This window comes from Phascolarctos cinereus, unplaced genomic scaffold, assembly GCF_003287225.1.
Source record: "Phascolarctos cinereus isolate Bilbo 61053 unplaced genomic scaffold, phaCin_HiC Scaffold_5;HRSCAF=322, whole genome shotgun sequence".
Classification (NCBI taxonomy): Eukaryota; Metazoa; Chordata; class Mammalia; order Diprotodontia; family Phascolarctidae; genus Phascolarctos; species Phascolarctos cinereus.
The window spans coordinates 7610169-7632169 of record NW_027555958.1 but is presented as its reverse complement, the minus strand read 5'-3'; the positions used below and the strand labels follow the sequence as shown (position 1 = coordinate 7632169).

Genomic DNA, 22001 nt, shown 5'->3' with positions numbered 1-22001 from the left:
GTTTCTCCATATGTAAAGTGAGGAGTGGGATGTCATACTTCTGAGGTCCTTTATGACTGTCTCTAAAAGAATATTGTTCTTTGTAAGGAGCCAAATGTCAGATCAGAGCTTACCTTTACTTAGGCATGGGAAACTGAGGGTGCCTTGAAGATTAATGGAAAGACACAGGGCAAATCTCTTTCAGCTGATGACTTCTACCCAATCAGTGGCATAATGGATTGAAAACATCAATACTTCAAACACCTGCAATTCCATGGGTGTGGGCTCTTCCTCTGCCACTAATCTATCTACCACTCAGTAGATAATGCCTTAGAGAATTGTGGGAAGCTCATGGGATTAAGTGGCTTGCCCATAGTCACAGAGTTAATAAATGTGAGAGATCAGACTTGAATTCATGTCTTCCCTGGAGAATGGAAACCAAACCCATGGTAAAAACCCAAAGCAAACCACAACCCCAAACCATTGATACCAAAAGATGTCCACAGAGGCCTTGTGACACGTTGTTTTTTTCTTTATTGGAGACCTGTACAATACAGCAGCCTCTCTCTCATTCTCTCTGGGCAGTACTTTACACCTTGTCTCTTTCTTTTTTTCATTTTTCATTCAGAATACTGTACAGCTGACACACACAAAGAAATCCCATGGGAGGGAGAAAAACATAATACAAACTGGCATATTTAATCAAATCAAGATTGTATGAAATAACAAGCAAGGTGAAATGTCTGTCAATGGTTTTAATTACAGTACAAACAATATAAATTAAGCATTGTTGAATCATCATTGTAAAACAAACTTGCTGAATGAGGTAATATAAAAACAACTCAAAAGCGCATCTCTTCATTAATTCCACACTGCTTTTTCCATTTGTACATTGCTATTTACAGAAACAGAAACAAATAAGAACAACCGTGCGTTAACATCTGCCCCGTGCCAGGCCTGACAGAGACCTTTCAGACTTGCTCCCCTGCCCCTTTTAAGAAAAACACACGCTGACAAGATGAGAAGTAAAGAGGGTGGTTGGATAACTGGAGAGGGCTAAGAGAAGACAGCCTGGGGGTGGCCCTTGGGAAGAGAGTCAAGCGCCCAAAGGAAAACTGATACACTGATCCTGAGGGTCACTGACCCTCAGGGTGGGTCTCTTTAAAACACACTGGCTGGCTGTACCGAGTGAAAAATATTCAGAACATACCTTCCAAAGTCAATCAGAGTGCCCCCAGTGTAGAATCCCTCCTTCACCTATATCCAATGCTTCGTACCTCTATCAGTGAGATTCGTATGTCTTTGGAAAAGATGTAGATGATTCTTTCCTTTTGCAGGACCCAGTGCATCTCAACTGGAAAATTGGACCAAAGAAAGTGGACTTTTCATGGAGTGCTCATTTTCCACAGAGAAGTGACTTAGAGAAGGACCCCTCCAATGGTCATGGACAGGTGAAAGATGTTCAACTTGCATATGCCTTCAGCACAAACTGGGAGCAAGCATGGGGGACATTTTTCAAATCTTTGAGGAAAAATTACTTTATATAGAAGGAGACAAACAGGGCAATTTTGTTTCTATCTTATGTACTGATATACACTTAAAAACTCAAATTGTACCTAACAAGTTCACAGTTTCACATATCATCCTTTTTTTTGTGTTCTTCCATCGATATCAAAATATCTGTGTTTATGGATGACTAAGTTTTACCTCATACATTACAGGTGAATTTTCCCCCTTTTGAAAAGTCTTAATTTCCCCACGTACTCCATTGAATAACCCACACTATTCTTTTACCAAGGGTCTTCCTCCAGTATCCCTCTATGCTCATAATAAAGTTTGCAATCACAGAAAACATGTATTTGCATAAACAATGAATGACAAATAATATTTCTAGACTGTTTCCCTCTTGGTGACTTATTGTATTCATTCCTATGTTCCCACACGTCATCCCAAGAATGCGTGTGACATATATACGGAACTTCCAAGAATGTTAGAAGGGAGGCAGGCAGCTGTGAGCTTGGAGACTATGAACAGTCTACATGTCACTCAGGAATTGTTACACTCTGTGGGCCAAAGGGTATTTCTGAAGATTTGTATATACAGGCATATACAAGTGGCAGTAAGATCTGAAATTGTCTTCAACCAAAACCATGATCCCTTCGTTGATAAGGGCAACTTACCAGGATTTTCTATGATTAGCTCAACTTCTCATTTCTTATTTTTAGTATGGATTTCAAAAGCAGTTTTTAGCTTTCTGTCCAAGTCTAAACAATATCCAGCAAGAAAAATGAAGGCGCTTTCCTTGAAATATGAGGGAGATACTGGCTTTCTGTGACTGCTGTCATAATATTCAACTGCACCCAAAGCATTTATTGAACAACAACTGTGTACCAGGCACTAAGTTATATGTTAGGCATAAAAATCCAAAAGCCAAACAGTCTTGCCCTCCTGCAATTTCCATTCTACGTATTTGCTACGGTTGTGTTTTCTGAGGGCATCTGAATTTGTTTTGGAGAGCAGTGCAGTGAAGGTACAGTGAAAGGAGCACTGGAGTTGGGTCCAAGTTCTGACTCCACCACTTCTAAATGGATATTGGACAAGCCAATTCACTTTCATCTGGAAAAAAATACTTGGACAATAACATGCCCCCTGTCTACGTTACTGGGTTTTGGGAGCATCGAATGAAATAATGGATTGGAAAGTATTTTTTAACCAGAAAACCCTGCTGTTATTTTTAAGCATTATATTGTAGGCAGTGTGACTCAGCGGAAAGAGCTCCAAATTTGGAATCAAAAGACTTGGGTTTCAAACCAGGCTTTGCTGTTTACTCTGTGGTTTAGTCAGTTTACATCTCTTGGCCTCAGGGTGCTCATCTGTGAAGTGGGACTGAGGAAATGGAACTACATGATCTCTTAGGTTCCTTCTAATTCCAGATGTGTGGTCTCACAGCAAAATATTTATTTTTTTCAATGGTTTCTTTTATGAACTTCATGAAGGCAGAGGGCTTTGAATCTCACTCAGCACCTAGGACAGTGCCCTACACATGGTGTGTTTGATATGAAGTACCAATAAGTAAGCTTTTGTTAAAGCACCTATGTGCCATACACTCTGCTAGGTGTTGGAAAAACAAAAGAGAAATGAAACAGCTTCTGCCCTCAAGGGGCTTATTGAAGATACAGAGGAAATGACCTGAGATCTGGCCCTTTACACTTCCTGTGAGTGTTTGCATTTGCACATGCATGAACATGCATGATATGGGGATATGGAGATAATATTGCTGAAATCCCCCAAATACTTTCCAACTCAGAGTTCTTGAATTTAAAAAAAAAGTTTGTTTTTATTTTTGATCCAAAGAATTACTATCTTAAAATAACTCAGAGATTAAATTACCTCTACATCTGACCTAAAATGAAAAATAAACTGATCTTCAAAGCTGGCCAGGACCCCTCCCTCCCCCCATGACCCTCCAGTTGGGGTTCAGACAAGAGGCTGCTCTCTATAGCATCCTGAGCAAGTGGCCACCCAGTCTGTGCTTGAGGACTCCCACTGAGGTGAGCCCACCCCTGCCTAGGGCAGCCGATTCTGCTTGTGAAAGCTCTCAATAATTGGACATTTCCCTTCATAGCAGAACTCTATGTTCCTCTTTGCAATTTCCATTCATTGGCCCCAGTTCTTCTCTCTGGGACTCAGCCAAAATCTAATCCCTCTTGGAGGTGGTGAAGGTCTACACATGTGAAGAGCATTGGGGGTTCCAAAAGGATGAAGGGAAGGTCATTCCCTATCTCTTAAGGATGCTCTTGAGCCGCCATGGAGGAAAGCAATCAACTTTCTTCTCAAACCACACAGTTGGACTCATCAGTGATTAAAAATAATCCCTCCAGAAATAGGAGTGAACAATGAAAGGTTTGGTCCCTTCCTCTTAGCCACTGGCTACTAGCAGAACATCTTGTTTAACCCACTTGTTTTGCGGATGTGGACATCGAGGCTTTGAGAGGCTGTGGTTTGCCTGTGCCCTGACCAATGGTGAACACTAAGATCTGTGTATTTTTCTTCAGTGGGCCATGTTTAATGGACCATACTTAATAACAGCCTCATCTAGCCTCAGTCACCATGTTCTTTCTCACTCTTCTCTTAAAACAACATGCAAATCATGCATCCTGGGCTAAAAAGCCACATAATTTAGTACCACGATGGCTAAGGCAGGAGGCGTGTCTGGCAGGCCACGCACTCTGTGCTCCCTGGGATGCTGTTCAAACCTCTCCCCCCATTGTTTCTCAGGTGAGGAGTATTGAAAAGTCATCCTTGGACTGGGTGGCCCTAGTGGGCTTTGTGGATAACACAAAAGGAAAGACATGGGCCAAATTAGGAAACGTTGATGGTGATTTACATCCATGATTTTGAAGCTCTTAGTAACCTTTCCTTCATTTTTTCAAAGGATGAACTCTGAGAGGTGAGACTTGGCAAAGTAGGAAGACTGACAAGGGAGTTGTAGAAATAAAGGCGATATTATACAAATCAACCAAACAGACTCATGTCTTCCATGTATTTCTGTAGGCATTTCCTCCTGAGAGCTTTCCAATTTATTTTTGTGTTTGTTTATAACGTGCTTGGGGGATGTACAGAATAGGGAAGATGGGTTCTGGAGAAAGTCAATCAAAGCAGAACTAGGAGCAAGGATGGAGAGAGAGGTTAAAAGAGTGGACTCAGCAGGTGAGAACTTTTTCCTATCATGGAGACAGTTATGCCTGTGTTTTATAATGACTATGGAGGCAGTATGGCACCATGGGAAGATCATGGGCTTTACAGTCCTCTCTAGGATCTGGCCTCAAATTTCACCTTTGACACTGCCTATGTCACCTCATGAAAGTCACCTAACCTCTCCCAGCCTCAGTTTCCTCACCTGTAAAATGAGGCAGTTGAACCAAGTGGCTTTTTAGGTCCCTTCCAACTCTAGATCTACGATCGTATGATTCTTTCACCTCAGCAAAGACTTTCCTTTCATCCTGAATGTTCAGTGGGTCTAACTTTCAGCTAGGTCATTCCATGCTTTCTGGACAGGAATCCAGGTTTTCTGATTTTCCCTTCTATGCTGCCCAAAGAAATTGGTGAATGAGAATGGTAGGGGCCCCTTGGAACTTTCTCTGTGTGAACTTTGTAAGGAAAATGCTAACATCTATGTCTTTTTTTTTTTTTTTTGGGTCAGGCCACCATCCTGAAGGCCCAGAAGAAAAAAAAAGAACAATCCTCCCTCCCCACAACTTCCCAGCCCCACTCAAATGGAGACAGGCTCCCTTTGTGGAATATAAGTAACAAATCACCAAACTACTTAGGAGCCAGGAATGAATTTTCTACTGGCCAGAGCTCATTACGCTTGCTGTCACCACCTCCTCCAAGTCCAATAATCTTCATCTGTGGGCTAGTGGTATATACTGCCACACCCTTCTGGAATATGTAAATGTTGATGTGAACTTATTGGGAGATAGGAGACTAGCTCTGTTCGTAAGGCAGGAGATTCATTAATTCACCACTCTACTCATCATGACTCCACTCATGAGGGCTGCTCATCTCTGGGAGCATCAGGGCGAGGTAGGGAAAGGGTGGGATGGGGAGGGGGGAATCTGTGAGTCCTGAGATCTGAAATCCTTTCCAGTTAAGAGAACCTGGGCATTGAAACAAAGAGAGCAAGGTCTCTGTGTCAGATCTCTCGGTAGGGAATCCTGTTTCCAGCAGCCCTCCTTTACGTAAATTTTCTCTGAACCTGACTATGCAATAAACACTCATCCATTTTAGCAACCATTCAGCCAGATGACGCAACTGGTGGAAGGGAGGAAGGAAGCTTTGCTGGGATATAAAATCCCAGCAATCGTCTTCCTGTAGGGGACGATGACATCATTCACTATCTTTTTGCCTCCTGCTTTTTGAATGGTCCTTCCAATCTTTGCTCGTCTCTTTTGAGTCTTTTTATTAAAACCAAACCAAACCAAAAAAAAAAAGGTTTTATCTCATCCACCACTTCCTACATAGCTCTTATCAGCCACGGATATAGATATTTTAAACTTTATCTTTTGCCCCTCACCAGGGGCAATCTCTAGGACGGGTCTCTCTCCTTAAGTCTTTTACTGTCTTTGTGTTAGCAAGATATTCAAATACGAGGGTGGGCTTTGGGAATAAGGAAGGTACTTCTGCTTTTTCTAACAGCACAAAAGCAGACTCACAAACAAGACCCTCATTTATTGTTGCCCCCCCCCCAAGCTCCTCCTCCTTTTGAAACATTTTGTTGCCAAAACTTAGGCTCAGGACAGGGGCACTTCCTCCTGGAACACCAACAACACGTTAAGAGGAGCAGGAGCAATGCACTTCCTGCTCTGGGGAGTCAGACTCTAACTGATGGATTTCCATGGTGGGAGGTGGGGAGAGGGAGAAAGAAAGAAGGGGGAAGAAGGGGGAAGAAGGGGGAAAGAGAGATAAAAACAGGCACACAGGGATGAAATACGTAGCTCAAACACGGAAGGAGAGGCATTGTCAGTATCACACTGGGGACCCCCTCCCTCCTCCTCCCATTCTTAGACGGACATGCCACAGAATTTTAATTCAGAAGAGAAACTGATTTTGAATATTTTGTGCACACGAGACATTTCACTCAGCACTTCATGGTTTGCTCCAACTTGTCTTTTTTTTTTTTTGGAAAGGAGAAACAAACAACCCCCCCCCCCCAAAATGAACCTCCCAAGCCATTTGAAACATAGATGGCACATGTGAAAAACTTGAAATAGGGGTTTTTTTAAATTATTTGGCTGGGTGGGGTTAGAAATGCTGTCCACCAGTTTCTAATTCAGGTCAGATTTCCCCCTTCACTGTCCCAGACCCTTCTTTCCACCTTTCTACTCCCAAGAGCCTCTTGAGAATCCCTGCTCCTCTTCCTCAAAAACAATCCTGGTTGTTTTGCCATGTCTATAGCTGGTGGGCGTCAGCAATAGCCCAGGGTAGCAATACCGAATAGCAAAACACGTACCAACACGGCGGCTAGGGATGAGTGTTCAGTTTTAGGCGGCTCTGTCTCCCTCTGACGACAGCCATAGAGAGGGAGGCGAGAAGGGATGCTATTCATGGGCCCCCTTTCTCAAGCATTTGCGTTTTATTAGACAAGCCTAAGCTTCCTCTAAGACACAGCCCTTTGTCTCCGTCGGCAAAAGTGTTACATCTAAATTGTTTCCATAGCTGAAAACCACCCTCCCCTCTCTTTGCTTCCTAACAAGATTCAGCATCACCTTTTAAAAAATAAATAAAATGGGCCACCATCTCATTCTAAAATGCCCTTTAAGAATATACAAAAATAGATGGGAAGTGCCTGCTACTGGGGCCCTTTCTGTGTCAATGACCCGTAACCCTCCCAGCCCCTCAAGTTGGCCCATGATGTGTTCACATGTAGGTCAATTTCCAAATCAGTGGAGGTGCCATCCATCTGTACAAAAATCAATGCATCTTTGTGAACTTTTTTTTTATTCAAATAGATTTTACACTCATCTAAAGACACAATACAAAAATCTGTATAACTTAGGCAACACAGCATGAGAGGGACCCCTGAATTTGACACACCCACCTTGGCCAAAGGACAGAAAAAAATAAAACAAATCTCTCTCTCTCTCTCTCAGCTGGAAAGAAAAAAAATTGCTGTGGACTCATTTATTGAGTTGACTAAACGTACTTGAAATGTGATTGTTAGCAGGGCTTACGATTTCCTTTCTGGATTTCATCGTTACTCTTATTTATTTTTTCCCATTTTGTTGTTAACACCAAGGAGACTGCAGTCAAATAATACTCGGCAACTGCTTTTCTCTCTTTGGGCTGAAAAATTAAAGAGATCCTAAATTATGACAGTGAATTTAGAAAGGAGGACTCCAAGGGCTCCGAAGAACATGTCTGAGATAATATGATGCTCGGAAGAATATTGCAATCACATCCAGGCAATCACCGATGCGTGCCGAGTAACTACCTTCTCAGCTAATATGCTTTTTTCTCCGTGATGACTAATCATGTCCTATTAAACAGCGGTAATGCTGGAAGAGCTCAACTCTACAAGTGTAATGAAGCCAGTATTCTCCCTGGACAGATTAGCTACAACTGATTTGACACACACCATCATAGGGGCTTCAAACCTGACAAACTCTGTACTTGCCTCTGATTTATGTCGTCAAGTTCCTCGGCAAAGAGAATGAAATCCCGGGGTTCCGTTTGGGAGTGGGGAAAAGTACTGATGTGCTTAACCGGCAGTTAAGGAAAGTTACCATTCCTTCTTTCTTCTGCCTCCTCTTCCTCCCTCCCTCCCTCTCCCGCCCTCTTCCCCATCACTTGCCGAGACAGTCTGTGGACAACCCATAAAATGGTCAGTCCCATGCCGTGGGTTAAGCATGATCAAAGGACCAAGGCCAAGCTGATTTTTGTCCTCCCTCTTTCTGTGTTCATCATTAAGATCTTTAAGGAGGATCGTTCATTCTGTGCTTCTCTTTCCTTCTCCTCTTTCACCAGTATTCTCCTCATGGTTGTCCAGATTTCTGATTTTTTGGGGGAGTGGGGTGGGGTAGGATGGAGAGGTGGTCGGGGTGGAGGTGAGGTGGTCGAGGAGGAAGGCTGCCATCCCGGGGTCAGGTGGGAGGTGGGACTTCACGACACTCACAGGTTGTAATTTTGAGGAGAAAGGGTACAATGAGGGCTGCTGATTTTGGGGTGCCAGCAAAGCCGCACTTACAGCTCAGAGGATGGTGGGCATCCGGCCACTGCTGTTATTCCGATTGTTGTTTTTCCGGGACAGGTTGGGAGTCGCCATGAGGACGAAGCGCTCGTCGGGACAGCCATACTGCAGGAGAATGTCAATGCACTCTTGGCTTGGGGCTTGCCTGGCGTACGCCAGCGCCGTGTTTCCATGGGCATCTCGAGCCATGACATCTACGCCATACTGCAGAGACAAGAAATTCCATTTTAAAGCACTAGGGAGGCAGGCTGGGGGTGGAGGAATTTGTTTCTTCATTCATGAGGCTGAATCAGAGCAAACATTAAAAAACAAATAAACCACATTTTGATAATTGTATTTCTGTGTGGTTTCTTTTTAAATTCTCTATGTTTCATATTGTGTATTTAAAAGCATTACCCTGAGAAAGGTTCCAAAGGCTTCACTAGAGTTCTGCTTAAGAGGTCAGGACACATACGTACACACACACACACACACACACACACACCCCCCTTGTGTGTTATCCTCCTCCTCTCCCCCCTTCCCCCTGACCTTCATCTGGAGCTAGAAGGAACCTCAGGGTTGGACTAATTCAAATTCAGTCCCCACATTTTCCAGATGAAGACAGGGAGAGAAAACACTTTCAGTGTGGAGGGGATGAGAAAGCTTCAGGGATAAGTGGATTGAAAGCTCCTCCTTAGACTGTAAGCTGCTTGAGGGCAGGGACTATTTTTGCCTTGCTTTGTATCCTTCGAACTTAGTAGGTGCTTAATAAATGCTTGTTTCATTTTGGTCTTTCTACCCCAGGACTGTTTTTAAGTGAGCACTTCATCAGTGTTTATAGAATTGAATATGAAATCAAGGGGAAAATGAGTTGGGAAATGCTAGACCCCCTAGCCTTCAGGACCTGGACAGTTGGACCATATCCCCATATTCTTTCGGTATCTTTATGTAGCTGAAAAAACACAAAAGCAAGCAAGATGGATGAGCCAATGAGAGCTTCAGGTTAACAATTTCCATTTTGGTTTCTGACTTGTCTCAAATTAATTTAGTCTATTTTTTAAAAATATGATTTTTCTTCCCCAGTCAAATGTACACTGGCACCTGGAGCACTGAAGGGCAAATGACTTGCCCAAGGTCACACAGTCAGTGTGGGTCGAGACCTGAACCCAGATCTTTGCAGCTCTGCCACTGCTGGTTGACTGATCTCTCAAGTCAGAAATCATTTCTTCTTCTTGAGAGACAAGAACCAGAGATTCTTCTTGAGAGGATAACCTGAGTTCAAATCTAGCCTCCCAAACTTACTAGCCATGTGATCAAGTGCAGGCCACTTAACCTCTCTCTGCTGTGGTTTTTTCATCTGTAAATGTGGATCATAATAGCACCCCTGTCACAGGGTTATGAAGATCCAATGAGATAATATTTGTAAAACACTCTGCCAACCTTAAAGTGTTATATAAATTCTGTTATTGTTATTTTTATTATTAGCCTTAGATTTTGAAGGATGAGCCCTTTGAGAACCACAGGGGTAGGGTGGTTTAGTAGATAAAATGAAAGGCTTGAAGTATAAGGAAGTACTAGGGAGACTCTCAAGTCCTGCCTTACCAGACACTTACCATCTATGTAAGTCTAGGCAGATCACTTGACCTCCCTGGGCCTCAGTTTCCTTATCTGTAAAATGGGGTCAGATAGGATGACCTCCAAGATCCCTTTCAGTTCTAAATCTGTGATCCTTGACAGTCATTTAACATTTCCCAGACTCAGTTTCCTCATCTGTAAAATGAAGGGTTGGTCGAGATGAGTTCCAAGGCCAATTCCATTCTAACTCTCATACCTCCTGATCAGGGGAGAACCCCTAACAACCATATCAATGACAAATGCCATTTGGCCCCCACGTGAGGCTCCTCAGGCTCTTCCAGGCAGATATCACAGGCCACTTGGTACCTCTCTGACCTCCTTTCTCTCCTGTACTGTGGATATTTGTGGCTTGTCCTCACCTCCTGGAGGCCAAGTGTTACGAGGATGGGAACACACATCTCATTCAATTTCTCCATCACCTAACATGGGGCTCTGCACACTTAAAAGTCTGTCAAGTTGAATATTATGGAACACCTTCAAGTACGATGAAGAAAGTTCAAAAACCACCCTCTGGGTGGAACCAGCTCACAGAGAGCGAGTGCTAGGTGCCTCACATGAGTGAAAGAATATGTCTTTCATCCGATTAGTACTTCTGGCCAATGCATCAAGATGGATTTTACCAAAGCCCTCCCATATGTGAACACAAATCAGAAAGTTACTAAAGCAGGGGCCTTAGGAAAAAGGTTTTGGGGGCTCAATTACCACCAGCTAGGATTTTTGCATTCTAGGAATGAGAAGGGAAAGACACTTTGATTCTGGAGAAATGAATTTGCTGTTTATGGTTTTTTTTTTTTTTAGGCAAAAAGGGAGGAAGGATTTTTTTTTTCTTAGAAACAGAAGAACAGCAGAAAAACCCAGCCTCTGATCTAGGCAGGATCTTTGACCTGAAGTCATGCATGGAAAGAGTTGGTCTAAGAAAGATCAAGTTTTCAGAAGACTGTTAGCAAACAGGGGTCCCAGGAAAACAGCTTTGGGATGTTTACCTATGGGACGCCTCACTGGAGACACTTCTTTCCTTCCAGATCCTTGCACGCCTGCCATTTTAAGGTCAGAGCGATACTGATACTTTCGCCAGTGATTCCAAACCAGCCCTACTCAATCCAACCCGACTCGTTCCGCTTCAAAAAACATTTATTAAGCATCTTCTTTATTGAAAGCACTATTCTAAGCACTAGAGACGCAAAGAACAAAAGGAAAAATAGCCCTTGACCTCAAGGACCTTATACAGACAACTTAGCTGTGCTCATGTCAGCGCCCCCCCCCAGCAGAATGTAAGCTACTAGAGGGCACAAGTTGCTTTGCTTCTGTCTTTGTAGGCATATAATAGTGTGAATTTGATTAAGTTAATTAATTAAGTGTATACATGATAGCCAGAGGAGAGAGAGAATCCCAAGTTGAGAGGATGAAGGCTGGTTTCCTGCAGAGGGTGGTGTATGAGCTGGGCCACTGGTCCCAGGCAGAGGGAAGCCTGTGCAATGAATGGGATGGATATTTCCCTGACAGTGCTAACAATGATGATGCTAGGGAATGGCTGGGTGGAGCAGTGAGTTTAAATTCTATTTTCAACTCTGATCAGTTGTGAATCCTGGGCAAGTCACTCACCCCTTTGAGCTTTTGTTCCTCATCTATAAAATGGGATAATATTACTTGTGTGATCAATGTCAAAAGACTTGTGGAAAAGATATCCTGTCAACCTTAACCTGTCAGAGCAATGCCAGCTGGCATGCGGATGTTCTATGGCAGTGGATTAGTATTTAAAGGATAGAGATCATAGGACTTCGTGCATATTTCATGGAATCATAGATTTGGAGTTGGAAGGAACCTTAGGTCACCTAGGCCAACCAATTGATTTTAAAGATGAGGAAACTGAGGCCCACAGAGTGGAAGTGACCCTCTCAAAGTCTCATACATGGAACGTGATAGATTAGTGCATGAAGAAGCAAGGAGAGAGTCCGGAATGTTTTCTGAGCTGTGAGGACCTTATGCATTGTGGGTTTCCCCCATCCTGTAGGAAAAGACCAACCAAGTGGCCATATTCCTTCTCCCCCCACCAAGTTGGAAACTCACCCAGATCAAGAGCTGTACCAGAACCACATTCCCCTTCCGGCAGGCGAGGTGCAGAGCTGTGCGTCCATCGCCCTCCCCGCAGGTCTCATTCACTTCTTCCCGTGACCCGTGGGCCAGGAGCAGGATGACAGTCCGCAAGTCCTCATCCGCTGTGGCCCTCAGCAGGTGCTGGCCCAGAGAGAGGTCCATGCACGGAAGAGGTGCCAGGAAGAGCTTTTGCTCATACTTAGCCCGTATCCACCGTTCCTTTTCTTCCCTGGAAGAGTAGTTGGTGAGATACCAGATCCTGGGTTAGTACACATAGGAGAAGGTTAAGAAGACTCTTCCCCTCCTCACAACCCCTCAGGAGTTTGGAGGGAGGTAAAACATTAAGTGTCAGGAGAGGTATTTCTTTTGTTTTTACATTAATGAGTGAATGAAAAACCATTTGAGTCTCAGGAGGTGACCCAGACAAGCAGTGGTGGTTCTAGCCTGATAAATCTCATATGTAGTTCAAAAACGAAGCTCTATGAATGTAATGGAGAGTCACAGTTTCTTACACAATCCTCTTTTTCTGTTCTTTGCACATGAAAATAAAGAGCTGACCTCAGCCTGGAAGACTTGGGTTAGGAGTCCTTTCACCTCTCATTATTCCAGGCAATACTCCTAAAACTGGCAAGAAGGTAGCGCTCATTGGGAGAAGAAGTGTCCTCACCTGAGAGCTCCCTAGACCAGTGAAATGGAGGATCAGGTTTCTAATGTCTATTGACATTTATTAAGTTCATCAAAAACAAGAACAAATCATTTATTAAGCTCCCTCTACATAGTTAATTTGCTAGGCACTGGACTGTCTCTTTTGTATGTAGTTCCCTGTACTGATTACAGGCTTGGTGCTGGAAGAAACTTTGTGCCTTATGTAGCCCACCTCTCTCATTTTACAGATGGAGAAACTGGGGCTAAGAGAAGCTTGGTGACACAGGGTCACTCCCATAAGAAGCAGTAGAGCTGGTCTTCTGCTGCCTCTCTTGGGGCAATACACTTTCCATTCCACACTGAGTAATTCTGCTCATTTTGGTTCCTCAAAGGAGGGGGCAGGGAAGAAAGCCTGGCTTCAAACAGAAAAGTTCACACTTCTGAACAGAACTCAGCAGTATCACTCTGTAGACAAAGAATGTCAGCATTTTTCAAAGAACAGGGTTGGCCTTTTCAAGTTGCCCTTCAAATTGGAAACCTATAAGAACAGTGTCTGGCAAAGTCCGACACCTCCCTCACCCCCAACAATTAGGAATTCAACAACTATTTCACGATGATGATGAAGAGAGAAAAAAAAATCCTTATATTAAAAAAATGGCAGGCAACCACTTCTATCAGAATTGGGATAGCACATTAAATTCTGAGGGCTCTCTGTCCTCAAATTCAGGATTTCAACTCAGTGTGTCCAGCCAAGCCCCCCAAAGAAGGAGTCCTAGGAAGAAAACTCATTATCCAGGCCATTTTCTGCCTGGAGTCCCCAAAGAAAGGGACTGTTTACACCTTTCAACCCTGTTGACATTACTGCTGGTAATCTAGTGTCAGGTTAGCCCTAATCTGTTTTTAAATACTTAGGCAAACAAATTCTTCCCCAGTAAATGTGGATTAGTTTTGCATCACTTCCTGGTCCAAGTGGAGTGACCTCAGAGTCACCCCTGTGACTCCTTTCATCCCAAGATTTCTAGGACAAGTATTTCCCTGTAGCTGAGCACGACATCCCTCATTATTCCTCATGCCGATGGACAGCCAACTCAAAATTCCCGCTGAACAAGAAATACAATGCCAAAGTATAGGAAAACAATGCCTCAATGTGTGTGAGTATGTGTGGGAGGCGTGGGGGGTTGGGGGAGAGAGGGGCAAAACCAAATCAAAGTCTGCTATTTTTTTTAATCATCATTTCAAACACAGTTGCCTGAAAAGCTTCTTAACTAACGGTCTTGTCTGAAACCAGTCCCCAAAGAGGACAATGGCAAAGTTTACATGAAGGATCTTGGAGGAATAGAGCAAAGGTGAAATTGACCAACAGAGCAGAGAAGTGAAATTGACATGGGGATGTTTAAAGCCTAGCGCCATTTGTCTTTCTCCGTGGGCATCATTTCCCTGAACAATTTAATATCCTTCCAGTTGCTTTTTAATAGTTATTGCAAAATCATCACAAGTGATAAAGCCAGAACTTATCACAGGGGTTATAACACTCACTGCAGTGATGGAATTTTCTCTTTATATTTCAAAATCCCTTAGCAAGAGAGCAATTATAATTACATAGCACTGCTCTTCTCTTTCCATCCATCAATATGTCCACAGTGAACATGAACTCTTAATGCGTTTTAAATGTGGCCGTTGGTGCTCAGTTCTTCCCTTCCCTTCAATCCACCAACCCACCCAAACACAGAACAGAAATGACCCACCCGCATGGTTAAGTAGGTTGCAGCTCAACTTCCCTCTACCTGACTGGGAACTCTGCTCACTTGATTGAATTGGAAGCCTCGGTTTGAATCCAGGCTCTTCTACTTACCAAATGTGCGTAACCTTGGGCAAAATCTCTTCACCTCTATGGGGTTCAGTTTCTCCCTCGTAAAATGACAGGGATAGACTAGATGTCCTGCAAAGCCCATTAGAGACCATGGCCTAATAACCTCCTTTCACGGATGAGGAAACTGAGACTCAGAGAGCTGTGGTGAAGCAGAGTCAGAGGCTTGTGTTCGAATCCTTCCCCTGACACATAGTAGGTGTGTGACCATGGAAAGCCACTTGACCTCCCTGGGCCTCAGTTTCCTCTTCTGCAAAATGAGGACACTCTTTGAGCTTCCTTCTAACTCTAGATCATAAGTGACCCACCTGGATGACCTTAATCACAACCTCTTTGGGCCTCAGTTTCCCCATCTGTAAAACAAGGGATTTAGATTAGGTGCTCTGAGGGCTCTTCCAGCTCCAGATTCCAGGATCATAGATTTAGAGCATCTTAGAGACCACTGACTCCGACGACCTCATTTCACATGAAGAACGTGAGACACAGAAAAGGTTCAGTGATTTGCCTAGGATGATATCTAGTAAGTGTCCGAGACAGGATCTGAACCCAGGTCTTCCTAAGTCCCAGTCCAGTGCTCTGCCCATAATTCAATGATGTCTCTGGACCTCTCATCTTGGGTCCTAAGTCCTCTAAGTCTTCATTTGTAAAACGAGGGGGGCTAGGTCATCTACGTCCATGACACTGGGCACATCCTTTCCTTTCTCTGAGCTTTATTTCCCTACGATGAAGAGGAGGGCTTTGGGAAGACATGACGTGCAAGGTGTCCTTTAGCTTGGGACTTCTGGTCTGAAAGCGTCTTTGGCCAAGAACACTTTTCTGAGCAGCATCTTTCCACACCAGAAGCTTACAAAGAAGCCATAAAAGAGGCCAAAGGAGCCTGTGTGCCTCCATCCTTCCTTTGTCCCTCTTGGGCTGGCAATGATATCCTGCCTATGGATGTGCACACAAGCTGTGGCATCCTTTATGTCCAAGGTAACCATGAAGGGGTGGCTTGCAGGAAACTGAAGCTCTAAATCAACACTTCTCCTTTATTCACCATTCAGCCATGTTTTCATCATTTTCAGAGGGAGGGGGTGGGAGCAGAGGGTTAAGGAGAACTATGGGGTTTCCAGGAGATGGGAGTGCCTGTGTTTAAATCAGGCAGGGGCCGAGCCAAACATGGGAGGCCCCAGCCTGGGCAAGACTTCAGACAAGGGAGTTTCATGCTTCAAGGGCTTTAAGTGCCCCCTCCCTCTATTCACCATCCTGGGACCTTAGTTCCTTCATCTGTAAAACAAGGGTTAGACCAGACAATGTTCAAAATAGTATATTCCAGTTCAAAAACTATTATAACCCTATGACCCAGGGCTTTGGAGCCTTGAAGGAGAAGAAATTCTGGCCCCCTCAAAATTTTGGTTGTACAAAGCAAAAAACTGGGTAAAAATCACATAATTGGAAACTGAGTCAATTCCTTCCATCCTTCCTCCTCTTTCTTTTTCTTTCCCTTTCCTTTCATCTTTCTTTCTTTAAGTGGAGCAGTAAATTTACTTTTAAGGATGTATGTCCTGTATGGATAACAGATTTAGAACACTTCCCACTGCATCATGGTGCTTCCCTAAGTTCCTCATTTAACAGATGAAGAAACTGAGGTCCACAGTCTCCCACTGGTTCAGTGTCTGAGGCAGAATTTGAATCCATGTCTTCTTGACTCCAAGTCCAGCCCTTTTGCCATTCTGTCATCATCTGGAGGAGGACAGCCCCCGGCGGTAGCAGCTTCTTCCTGGATTGTGATGGCCCCTGATGGAGGCACATGCAGGATGGGATCTCTCTCTCTTTTCTCTGGAACATCTGGTCTGGCACATCCTCAGGTGAAACCAAAGTGGTGTCTACTCCCTCTCTTCCTAAACACTCACCTTTTCCTTCTGTCATAAAGATCTCTGGCCTGAAGACATTTTTCTATCATGGCCTCCCTTAACTACTACTACTACTACTACTACTACTACTACTACTACAAATGATGATAATAATAATAATAACAATAACAGCTAGCATTTATAAAGCACTTACTATGTGCCAGGCAATGTTCTCAGCACTTTACCATTATTATCTCATTTGATCTCTATAACAACCCTGCTATTATTATCTCCATTTTATAAGTAAGAAAATCAAAGGAGACAGAGGTTAAGTGACTTGTCTAGGGTCACACAGCTACTAAGTATCAGAGTCAGGATCTGAATTCAGGGCTTTTTGACTCCAGGTCCAAGGCTCTATCCATTGCCCTGGCTTCTAACCTTGTCCCTTCAACTTTTATGTGGATGGCTAATACCAAAGTCAGAATTTTCTCAGTTTCTCTCTCTCTCTCTCTCTCTCTCTCTCTCTCTCTCTCTCTCTCTCTCTCTCTCTCTCTCTCTCTCTCTCTCTCTCTCTCTCCCCTAAATCTGTTCACCCTAGAAATCATGCCTCAGACACAAATACTCTAATTGTTGCCCCGATGGCCCAATTTGACATCAGGGATCCACAGCTTGTCTTGGTTGAGTCTTCCATGCTCCCAGAGGAAGGCCAGTCCAAGAGCAGAGTTGTCAGCAGTACATCACCTCCCCTCGTTCCAATCCCCTGAAGGACCACTGCTCACATCCCCCGTTAGCTAATGAGCTAAAAAATGAATTATTGGAGCGGTCAGCAAGGAGCAGAAAGAGGAGGCTCAGTGCTTCATTTCAGCCCTGTGCTGACATACCTTTAAATAAATCAGCTGAATAAGAGGCAGCGGAAATGAGAGTGAGCACCACTAATCAGGGAGAAGACACGGACCTGCTCCCTAAAAATCAAAGGCAAAGGCACAACCGAAGGACTGCTGGCAAATATTCTGTCTCTTCTTTCCAAATAACATTCCACTCAGGGTCAATGTTTTTTTTTTGTTCCAGGGAAAAGGCTCCCAAGACTGAGCTTATGGGACAGCAGTATGTTTAGTGGGATGGCCAAATCTGTAAACAGGGCTTTTTGTAGCATGTGGAGAACGGGTGAAAACCCTGTGGATGGAGCACACACAATTTGGTGTGGGAACTTCTGGAATGTGTCTGACCCAGGAGGCCTGGGTTCTAGGGCAAAGGCTTCCTGCAATGCATGTTGTCCTCTGCCCTCCTCCCCCACAAAAACGTGAGTACCACTGAAATATTTTATTAAAAACTAGTAGGTTTAGTGCCTGCCAAGATGGAATCAAGGCAAGCTAGTGGCTCAAAAGTGAATAATCCTTAGCTAAAAGAGATGAACAATAAATCTGATGAGGTGTTATTCTCAGCTAATGTAAGCATTTATTTCTCCTGGCCAATGACAAGGAGAATCAGAGGAACAATTATTATTGATAATCACTGATGAGAACACCTGAGGTCTTGGAGAGCTTGGGGGATACTGTCACATAGGACTCAGATCCTGGGAGGATGGGGGACCTGGCAGAGGGGAGAACTCAGGGGCAGTGGGAGAGGTACCAGGGGCTGGTGCCCAGCAGGACTTCAGAGCATCCCCATTTTGTGCCCTCTACACCTCGATGAGAGAAGTAGGTTCAGAGCCACTTGGGGCTCCAAATTCACTGACCTACGACCAACTTTGTGCCTAGCGCCAACAACACTCAGGATGGGGACTCAATCAAGCAAGAAGCATTTCTTAAGCAGCCCCAATGGTCTAAATAGAATACAAAGGCAAAAATGAAACAATCCTTGCCCTCAGGGAACTTAGAGTCCAGTGGGAGATAAAATGTGTTCACATATACACAAAAAGTGGATGGATGCAAAATAAAAGGTAATAATGGGGACATTAAAAACTGGGAAGTGAGGAAAGGCCTCTTGAAGGAGGTGACACTTCAACATGGCCTTTTAATGGAGGCAAGTGTTACAAGAGGCAGAGGTGAGAAGGGAAGGTATTCCAGGCATAAGGGGCTCTGTGGGCAAATACAGGGAGGTGGGAAATGGAACATCACATATCAGGAATAGGACGGAGGCCAGCTTGGCGGGAGTGTTGAATGTGTGATGGGGAGTTAGAAAATAAGGCTGCAAAGTACTCCAGAGCCAAATCGTGAAGGGCCAAAAAGAGGAGTTTGCATTTTACCCTAAAGGCAGTAAAATCACAGAATTTTCTTGAATAGGGAAGTAACATGGTTAGTCCTAGACTCTAATAAATGCCCCCATTTTCAAAAGGGGGTAAAGGGCAAATTTTGGAACCCAGAGAAAGAATTTTTCCTTTTTTTTTTGATAGCTTTATCAAGTTGGATTAAATTTTTACAATTTACAGACGGACCATCCCACCCCCCATCCCTTTTTGGAAAAATTCAGCTGATTGTTAGACTAGTGCCACCTGGAAGAAAGGGCTTTATACTTAAGCAAGACATAAACTAGATGAGAGCCGTCCTCAGGACCCTCATTCGGATTTCATGAAGTCCTTGGCCAATGCTTTTCAGGGTGTCCCTGTGGACCAGCCATGCTGAACTCAGAGCTGTAGGACTCAGGTGGGAAGACTAGGTAGCTCTGTCACGTAGTACCTGTGTGAATTTGGACAAGGCACTGACCTCTCAGCCCCATAAAGAGACTGGATCGGCTGATCTCTCAGGTGTCTTCCAGCTCTAAGACTTAGAATTCTATCAAAAGACAGGTCCTTCTCACCCCTTCCCCAGGGCTGATCCATCCTTCATCAGGAGGTCATAGGACCAATATCTTCAACTCTGTATTTTTGGGAAGTCTATGCAACTCTGCCTCACTTGAATCCAATTCATGCAGCAAGTCAAGACATCCCCAGTGATGTCACTAGTCCTCTTGGACGAATGAAGGAAGAACAACAATCCTTATGGGAAGACTGGTAGAAACCAACAATGAGAGGTAATAGGACAACTTACACAATGATTGTGATAACCCAAATGAACACAACTCTGCTCAAGAGAAGCAAAACCCAGATTCATTGCCATGTCCAGTTTTGGTCTTGGGGAACAGATGAAGAACAATACCTTCTTCTTTGTAGTAGAGAGGTGGGGGCCTATGTGGGCTACATGTTGTACACACCGTCAGATGCTGTGGTTCTGGTTGATTTTGTTTAACTGTTTTCTTTCTAGACAAGGGGGTGTTATGTGGTGGGGGTGGGGCATACATTGAGATGATTGTGGTATAAAAAGCAAAAGTAACAGATAAAACTTGAAAAAACCAAAAAACCAAAAACTGTTTATTCTTGTGAAATTTCCCTCTCAGTGTCAGCCACATGTTTTATTGTTTTGAATACTGCTTCTGTCATTTTTCATATTCACTGTTTCCTCCCTCGGAGCTTGGTGTCACTTTGAAGAGTTCATCTCAGGGACAAGCCCAAGGCCAGAGTCCTCGGCTGCTCCACGAGCAACTTCCCTGTAGGATGGCCCAGCAGCGTTAATCACTGCTCCATACTCTTTGGGTTTGCCTGCTCAAGTAGCCATAGATCCTTCTCACTCTGTCATCTCGCCCACATTTCAACGTCTTGTCCCCAAGGATATGACAGGCTTTGCCACATGCTTTGCTAAAATCGAGATACAATATGTCTCCAGGACTCCTTTGATCTAACAAATTGTAACTCTTAAAAAAAAAAGAAATTAGTTTAGTTGGCACTCTTTCTGCTCAGTGAACCCATACTGGTTCCTGGTAAGTGACTTTTTTTCTCTAGGAGCATACAAATCACATGCTTTAAAAAACCCTATTCTCGAATTTTAATGGTGGTTGATGCAAAATGTATCACACTTATTCAGTCAACTCCAGGGGTTCCTTAACGCTTCCAGTATCAACTCTCAAATCCTCTATTTGGCTTTTAAAGCCTCATAGCCTGGTGCCTCTCTCCCTTTCCATTCTTCTTGTACCTGACTGCCCTATATATATACTCTGATCCAGGGACACTGGCCGCTTTCTGTTTCCTGCCCAAGATGCCCTATCTTCTGACTCTGGACATTTTTACTGGTTGTCCCTCCATCCTGCCTGGAGCGCTTCCCCTCTGGGCTTCCCTTGAGGGCCAGCTAAAATCCTGCCTTCTAAGACAAGTCCCTTTTGGTCTTTCGCACTGAGGTCACCTCCACTTCATCCTGTATGTGTCTTATTTGTACAAAGTCATTGCATGTCATCTCCCCATTGGCTGGAGAGCAGGCCTGGTCTCTGCCTCTCTGTATCATCCCCCCACGCTTGGCACCTGGTGGATGTTTGATAAGCACTTGTTGACTTGACTTCATTTTCTCTAGTACATCTGTTTCATCTCAATCAATCAAAGACCTTTTATTAAGTGCCTACTATGTGCTAGGTGCTGAACAAGGCAGGCACTTGCACTGTTCAGTCTATCCCTAAGTCCCATCCCACCAAATCTTGGCGAACCCCATGAGCTCCTTTTCGCCTTCTTGGATCAAACTTTTCCACGAATAATTATTAAATTGTTTATTATTAATTAAATATTAACAACATTTTATTCTTAATTATTAAATTATTTTCTATAATAATAGCGACTATTTTCTAATCACCTGCCCTAGTGTAACCCTGGCAAACTACCTTTTGGTCAGAAACCAAGTGGAGGAAGAGGAGTAGAGGTGACTTCATCAAATTGAGAGGGTTTCACAGATCATCCCAGTTGTAAAATGCACCCAGGGGCTCTGAGGTCTGCGGAGAGCTCTCTACCGACCATCTCACTACCTCACAATAACTGCTGTCATTATCCCCATTTACAAACTGAGGCTCAGCCAGTGAAGTGACTTGCCCAGGGAGTCACATCAGCCACTCCAGAGGCAGAAAACACCTCAGCAGCTCCCGAGTCTAACTTCCTCATTTTCTTTTATTTTTAGTAGTTTTCCAACCCCCTCATTCAAACGAGGAGCTCGGGGGAGTCGAGTGATTTGTCTAAGGTTACATGGGTTATGTCAAGGAAAGAATGTGAACACAGGTCTCTGAGATCTCAAGCCTGGTGCTTCAGGTGCTGGGGACACAATGGACCTTCCTTTGTACTGACTTGGAAAAAAGTGTGATTCCTCCCCCCCTCCCCCTTCCCCTTCCCCTCCCCCTCAGGTTAGTCTTCTGTCTATTCGTGCTGTGGCCAGGA

At 44.0% G+C, this 22001-nt stretch overlaps 1 protein-coding gene across 1 annotated transcript in view; it reads right to left on the bottom strand.

Annotated features, from left to right (window-relative positions):
• Nucleotides 1–496: 496 nt before the first annotated feature.
• Nucleotides 497–22001, bottom strand: part of AGAP1 (ArfGAP with GTPase domain, ankyrin repeat and PH domain 1) — a 482721-nt gene continuing 461216 nt past the window's right edge. The window contains 2 exon segments of the mRNA XM_078154609.1: nucleotides 497–8932; nucleotides 12410–12665. Coding sequence (XP_078010735.1) covers nucleotides 8729–8932; nucleotides 12410–12665 — 460 coding nt within the window. The 3' untranslated portion in view covers nucleotides 497–8728.